The sequence below is a fragment of the Polistes dominula genome, unplaced genomic scaffold (assembly GCF_049000335.1).
Source record: "Polistes dominula isolate Pdom_NZ unplaced genomic scaffold, Pdom_raw_medaka contig_79, whole genome shotgun sequence".
Lineage (NCBI taxonomy): Eukaryota > Metazoa > Arthropoda > Insecta > Hymenoptera > Vespidae > Polistes > Polistes dominula.
In genome coordinates, this window is record NW_028300916.1 from 4350001 (window position 1) to 4357408 (window position 7408).

At 30.1% G+C, this 7408-nt stretch overlaps 2 protein-coding genes across 5 annotated transcripts in view; both read right to left on the minus strand.

Annotated features, from left to right (window-relative positions):
* Window positions 1–759, minus strand: part of LOC149033104 (uncharacterized) — a gene marked incomplete at its 5' end in the record, with an annotated part of 4169 nt that extends 3410 nt beyond the window's left edge. The window contains one exon of the mRNA XM_089170844.1: window positions 1–759. This exon is cut by the window's left edge and continues 3410 nt beyond it. Coding sequence (XP_089026970.1) covers window positions 175–759 — 585 coding nt within the window.
* On the minus strand, window positions 577–7408 carry LOC107071996 (serine-enriched protein). 4 transcript variants are annotated; one of them, XM_015331529.2, is made up of 10 exons: window positions 6910–7408; window positions 6455–6626; window positions 4819–5021; window positions 4439–4574; window positions 3866–3904; window positions 2557–2674; window positions 1764–1921; window positions 1357–1488; window positions 1081–1263; window positions 577–930 (listed from the first exon to the last, which is right to left on the minus strand). In XM_015331529.2, exons 3-10 carry the CDS (start codon window positions 5004–5006, stop codon window positions 760–762), a joined length of 1125 nt encoding a protein of 374 aa, XP_015187015.1. In that variant the 5' UTR covers window positions 5007–5021; window positions 6455–6626; window positions 6910–7408; the 3' UTR covers window positions 577–759. The 4 variants fall into 4 exon arrangements, with proteins under 4 accessions (XP_015187015.1, XP_015187017.1, XP_015187018.1 ...); XM_015331531.2 differs by having other exon boundaries at window positions 7266–7406; XM_015331533.2 differs by having other exon boundaries at window positions 744–926; window positions 6455–7408.

A 7408-nucleotide genomic window follows, 5' to 3' on the forward strand; every position in this document is an offset into this window, starting at 1 on the left:
GATCAAATGAAAATCTACTAAACGATAATTTTATCAAATTAAAAAAACTAAAACAGGGCAAACCTCATTTCGTTCAAAATTCCGTTCAACTCGATTTACAATGATCTCTAAACTACAAACAACGGCTGAGAATTGAATTGAAGGATAGGATAGAGCAATTTAGAAGATTTCAATTTAGAACTTGTGCGTTTTATATAACCAAACTAAGTCCGCCCGGCCTTCTCGTCTGAGAACTAATCGAATGTAGAGACCACCACCTACTCCTTCAACTGGGTGGACATTTTGTTGCTGTTGTTGCTGCTGTTGTTGTTCTTGATCTTGTTTTTGCTCGTGTTGTTGCTGTTGTTGTTGCATTTGTCTTTCTTGTTCCTCAAATTGCAGTTGTTCCACCTTTTCTTCTCTCAACTTTGCTTCTTCTATTTTTTCTTCTTCTTTTAATCGTAGCTGTTGTTCTTGTTGCTGTTCATCTTCATATTGTTGTTGTTGTTGTTGTTGTTCCTGTTCTTTCTGTCTTTGTTCATCTTCCTGTTGTTGATGTTCCTGCTGCTGCTCTTGCTGTTGCTGTTGTTGTTGTCGTTCTTCTTCTTCTTTACGTTGGAATTTTTTCCTTTCCCATTCTTCAATCTCAGCATCGGTCGGAGCATCATCACCGTTTCTTTGTTGCTCATATAAACCTCTTTCATTCTCGCCATTAGTGATAATATCCTCGCGTCGAGGCTCATCCGAAACGGCCGCTGTCAGTGCGGCCGTGGCCTGAGGTTAGTTGCTACCAGAGTGCTGTTTACGTTCGAAACCAGTGTCAGAACCGCTCGAGCTCAAAGTTGTATTGCTACCATATGGTTCCAACGATGATTGGACCGACATACTACGGCCTTGTTTCCTCACTTTGGGGGGGGAGAGTTTCCCGGGCTCGACACTGGTTGGGTCTGCCTGCAACAATCTCTGGGTCAAGTGACTTCCCAAATTTTCATTTATAATATTATTTTGTTTTACTTTCTATAATATTTACATATATTTATTTAAATAAATCAAAATAAAAAGCAATGTAGATTTGATTTATGTTGGATAAACTAAACGCACCTGATATGCTAATGCATTCATAATGATACTGTCAGGTACCAATCCTAATGGATGAACTTCATTTACCAAAGCGTTCGTTGGAATTTTGTGAAATTGAATATATTCAAGAAAATTTCCAATTATGTTCTTCAATGGAATATCTTGATTACTATCGTAATATTTCTTGCTCCACATCAAGGCTGCCTGATAATATAAATTAATAATAATAATAATAATACATGTACATGTGTGTGTCATATTTCGTATTATCAAATAATTATGTTTCTTTCAACTCACTTGAAATTTGGTAAATTCGTCAGCACGTAATTCTTCTCTTGCCAATATCAAACGTACAACGTGTTGAGGCAGTAAAGTGAAAGATCCTAAATTTAACACTTCGTTCCCATGTTCGTCCACGAACTCTAATACCTTTAAAAAAAAAAAAAAAAAGAAAAATAGAAAAGAAATGAATAAATTTACTGAATTAATAGAAGATACACAATTGTGTACAAATTTTTGTTGGTACATTCTCATCTAGTATCTTATCGAAGATTTATCTTATCTGTTGTAAGCTAATAGTTTGGAAATTAATTTCATAAGAAGTAATAGCATTTGTAAATAATGAAGCTGATAAAAAATAAAATTATTAAAACAATGATAAGCAAAAAAAAAATAAATGAGAAAATTATTATTATTATGTTTACCTTTTGTACCAAAGATTTGGTGCATTTGTATTGTATATAACGTTCGGCCGATGCTAATAATGCACAAACAGTATCGACGGTTATGCAACATTGGACGAATCCAGCGCAGGCTTTTCTAAGTTCGTCCAATCCATAATAATCAGCGGCATTCATAACACCTGCATAATTAAAAAAAAAAAGAAGAAGAAGAAGAAGTCGATCGGTCGGGCTCGGTAACGCATAAAGTATTGATTATCCGTGATAGTCAGGGTGGGACAAACACACACACACACACAAACACAAACATGCTAGGCTCTAGTGTTCCCTTTCAACGAAATGTTTACCTTATGGTAATTTATCGGCTATCGATTAGCTCACGTACACATACAAAGATAACTTAAAAGATCTATGAATCGATCAATATTCTATATTCGAATAATTATAATAATAATAATAATAATAATTTATAGTATAAACAATAAATGATTCATTATCTTTCTTAATATACTCCGAAAAAAATAACAAAATTTATTATTATATATAATATAATAAATAATATAATAAATAAATTATATTTATATAATATTAATATATAATTTATATAATTTAATATAATAAAAATAAATAAATGATATATATATAATATATTAATATATAATTTATATACTTTAATATAATATAATAAATATAAATGAAATTTATTATTATGATTATTAAATTACTCGATTAATATGACAGTCGATGTTAACTTCGATAAGCTATCAATAAAACTGTATTTCGATTGAATCAAAGTAAATAACATTTTGTTAATTACCTAACAAGGTTCTTGGTTGTAGGGTGACGCAACCGGTATGAATATACTCGATGAGTTGACGAAAAACATCCGGCTCGAACTCCTCAATGATGAGAGTATGATGTTGATTTGATTGAGGCTACGAGAAACACGAGAATTTCAAGTTTATTCATTAAAATGTTGAAATCAAATGTCATTTATCAGACGATCGTTAATAATCATGCTTTAAGCTATTCCTTTTAAGCTTAGGTGCATTTGTTTTTCTTTTCATTTTTTTTTTCTTTTTTTCTTTTTTTTCTTTTTTCGTTGGTTGTTTTCGATATTTTACATTTTGTTTACTCGTTGGCTCAACGATAATATACATATTCATATATATTATATATAATTGACTGTAAATTATACTCGTTCGTTTGATTTTCTAATGATGTTTAAACAGATCAACAGTTTTTAATAGATAAAAGTGAGAATCATTGAAATTCTTTGGGATGAATATTATAATATGAATTAAACGATGATATTTGATTCAAATGAACAAATTCTACCGTGCAATAGAAATTGTGCTTGATTAATTTTCTATACTAAATTATAATACACGATAAACAAGAAAAAAAAAAACAAAAAAAAAACAAAAAAAAAAATAAAATAAAAAGAAAGAAATAAAAATGAAAAAAGAAAAATAAAGGTGTGTATAATCGTTGAACAACATTTTCTATCGTTTATTCGAGTGTTATTTTCATTTTTTTTTCTTTTTTTTCTACTACACACACTTGAAAATCTTATAAACTCACGTTGAGTATCGATATCAATATTTTGTAGAGCTTCGGTAAAAATATATATATATATATATATATATATATAGAGAGAGAGAGAGAGAGAGAGAGAAGCGTGCAAAATTTTCAAGTATGACGAATAAATGGTATTAAAAAGGAAAGAGAAAGATGAAAGGTAAAAGTAAAATCGGAAATATCAGAGATAGTTGAAGGAATATCGCATGCAATATCGAATCGATTTGTAGAGAAACTAATAGGTTTTCTATATATATATGTATATATATATATATATAAAACCGAATCCTTCCTAACGAAAATATAAAATACGTAACACACATTCACGATAAATCAATACCAATGACTACAAATAAAAGAAGATGGGAGCATGACATTCACTAATAGATCTTTTACAAGTTTCATCTACTCGTGTGTATTGAAAAAAGGTTTTATTTGTAAATGAAATAAATAGTTTATACTCTAATCGATAGTTAAGTAGTGCTGTGCAAATAAGTAAGTATTTCTAATTGAAAAATCGAAATTCGATTTTTGAAGAAGTATACCTCTTGTATAGGTGCCAGCTGCTGCGTAAACCCTGATCGCTGTTTGACACATAACAAATGCACGCTTACTATCACGCTATTATTATTAATTATTATTTTTTTTTTTTTTAATAAATAATAATGAACGAGAGGAAGAAAAAAAGAACAAAATATTCAAATGTTCAATGTCGAAACGTTTCTTTTAACTCGTCTATAAAAAAAATCATACTTCTATAAATTCTAAATCCTCAATTAGCATTTTGATTATAATTATTTATCAAATATCTAACACACACGTCCCATATATTCGTACGTGTATATTATGTACAAGGTGTCTTAGAATAATTTGAATTTTATATAAATGATTACTTCATTAGAACGAATGAAATTTATGATACAACAAATATTTCTAATGAAATATATTTTGTTGTTTTTAATAATGAGAAAAAATCTATTTTTTTTTTTGTCTCATTTATTCATGGACACCTTGTGTATACGTATAACGTACGTGTTTTGTATATAAGGAATTCAACGAAGGATTGGACCATAAGGATTCCAACGTAGAATAATAAAACAAATCGAATAATTAATTACCTGCTGTGCCGCGTTTTGTAAATTTAACAGTGGTTCGGAGCTTCTCTTTAAAAAAAGTCGTATCTTGTTTTCTCTGGTTGGTGGTTCTTTTTTTCGTTGAGGACTCGGCGCTTGGTATAACATTTTATGAAAAACTCTGTAATAATAAAGATAACACAAAAAAAAAAAAGAAAACAACGTAAGGTAGATGTTTATATCTTTTTTCATGTAAGTATGTTTTTTTTTGGTTTTCATCATCATCTTCCTGTTCTTATTTTTATTGTTCTTCCATCTTCAATGTCAAACAATTTTTTGCTATCACTCACGAGATAATACGTTTTGTATTATATATTCGTATTGATAATGATAATAAATGTTGTCATAATATAAACGATACTAACCTACTTCTGGCAGCGAGGACAGCCTTGACGGCGCAAACAGGCTCTTTGGTGTCACCGACGAGAAATGTGACATCGCAAAGTTCTGGCATACTTGCCAAGAACTTCATGTCTTCGGCAAGACCAGTTTTATTTTCGAAAGTCGAAAAATCCGACTCGTCGACCACCCGCGATCCCGAAGCTTCCGGCATCGGGCTTGTGCTTTCCTAAAAAAATAAAAAACAAATAGAAAACAAATAGAAAACAAACATATGCAACGATAACATTTTAATACAAATTAATTAAATCAAACAAAACAAAAATAAGTCAAAAATTTCATTGTAAAATTGAATAGAAAATAAAAATATTTGTTCAAAGTTATCAAACAGATGCAAAAAATATTTCCCCTATGGTCGAAATTAATTCATCAATAAATTCTTTTACAATTAATTCTTTTTATAAATAAATTCATCAATAAATTCTTTTACAATTAATTCTTTTATAAATAAATTCATCAATAAATTCTTTTAAAATTTTGCACCCTACTTCAAACAAAACAAAATAAAAAAAATATAGGAAAACTTATCTTCATTTTTTATTCATTTCCTTTTTTCTTTTTTTCGATGGTACTTTACGAGTTGAAATGACTTCCTCTTGTAGCAATATATTTTCTTATCTATCATTCATCATCCTGAATTAACCTATTTTAACAATAGAAATCTTCCCACCCCCATCATCTTCCTTTTTCATATAACTTTCTTTTCACGATTGTGTAAAAAGCATGAAATAATCGTAGCGTGAGTTAAGAACATTAAGAAGAACACCCTCTCCCTTTTTGAACAATATATCATGGTTTATCAATAATTTATCAGGATATTTTATATATATTTTTTTTTTAACGATATTAAAAAATACATCGAGAGGAATTGTTCTTAATAATAAAAAGAAAAATTACTTTTAAAGATTTTTATTAAGAGCTGTAATTAAAAAACAATTAATAGATGAATAATCAAATGATTTTGATCAACTAAAGTGAACAATAACAAAATAGGAAAAATCTAAATCTATTAACGTTATAATAAAATAAATCAGAGATAATAATTTGTAAAAAAAATGACACATGAAATGTTAGATTAACCCCATGACTGCCAATTACGAGATATCTCGTAGTGTGTGCTGCAATTTTAGATTAATTACAAATGGTTATTTGCATTAAGAATTATTAAAAATGTTTAATAAAATATTCATACAGTATAAACAACATTAATTATCAATTATTGTAAATATCATTACAATATTATATCAATAACCTAATATTATTATATTTTTCAAAATTTAAGGCAAGATTCTCTAAAAATGTCTGACAGTCAATGAGTTAAAAATCAAATAATCAAATATGATGATAGATAAAACATAGAAATGAAGTCATGGGGTTTGATTAAATTCGATTGTACAATATAAACGGTAAATCCAAGGACACGTTGCTCGATCCAGCAAACCAACCCCCCAGTTCTCTACAACTACAACCATTCCCACCACCACCATTACCATCACTACCATCACCATCACTACCACCACCACCACCCTCTCGAAAAGTGGAACGCCAAGAAGTGAAGTAAAAAGTAGCGGGCCGAAAGTATAAAGTATATAGGAAAATTACCTGTTGCTCGAGTCCCGGAGCCTGCTCGCTAGCCGGGCTACTTTTGCCCCGTAAAAACACTTTTACCCAGCTATCTTTTGTCTCACGGTTCACGCACACTCCACCGTGTTGTTGTTGTTCATGTTGTTCCTCGACGCTTTCTGCCACGGTTCAACCCTCACGGAAAATCATCCTTTTGTTTTATCGCACACAAAGGGAGGTTACAAGTTAAATACCGATATGATCGTTTGATAACAAATAGAGATATATATATATATACGATTAAAAAAAATTTATCAAAATATAAACGGGACACCAAGTATGATGAGAGAAATGGTTTGCTTTGGTTAAGGGATGATGGAAAAGAAAAGATGGCTTAAAACTCTCAGCGTTCGATAACCCCTCTCTCTTTCTCTCTCTCTCTCTTTCTCTTTTTCTCTCACATATACACATACACGCTCCACCTATACACACACTTGCTAGCTCTTCTTCTACAAATGAACTCTTCCAACAGTAGCAGCAGCAGCAGCAGCAACAGCAACACCAGCAGATACTATTCTTCTTTCACCAGATTAAACCTTTTATCTTTCACTGATTTAGTTTAAACGAAGTTAGGACAAAAAATCAAAACTACAACTTTTTTGCGAATTTTTTTTTTTTTAACAACAACAACAACGTAAAATGGAAATATCTTGAGTGAGAGAGAGAGAGAGAGAGAGGGAAAGAGAGAGAGAGACAGACAGATATCTTTCCTAACAAAGAAGACTTTTTTAACGATAAAGAAAGTAACTGGATGTCGTTGTTTTTTTTTTTTTTTATTCTTAACTATCACCTTTATCTCGTAGTTAAATAATTTTGTTTGAATTATTAATCGTTTTAAATACACGAATAAAAATCTTTATCGAATTATAAGAAAGAAATTATAAATGAGGAATAATTTGGTGGTGCTGTGTAAAGCTTCCAACTGTACGAACA

Bases quoted from the DNA above. Each gene is read 5' to 3' on its own strand.
- LOC107071996 (XM_015331529.2), bottom strand. From the start codon at position 5,006: ATGCCGGAAGCTTCGGGATCGCGGGTGGTCGACGAGTCGGATTTTTCG. The intron at 4,575-4,818 runs GTTAGTATCGTT...TTATTATTACAG, and splicing joins GTCCTCGCTGCCAGAAGTAG to AGTTTTTCATAAAATGTTAT. The intron at 1,922-2,556 runs GTAATTAACAAA...TTAATTATGCAG, and splicing joins ACAACCAAGAACCTTGTTAG to GTGTTATGAATGCCGCTGAT.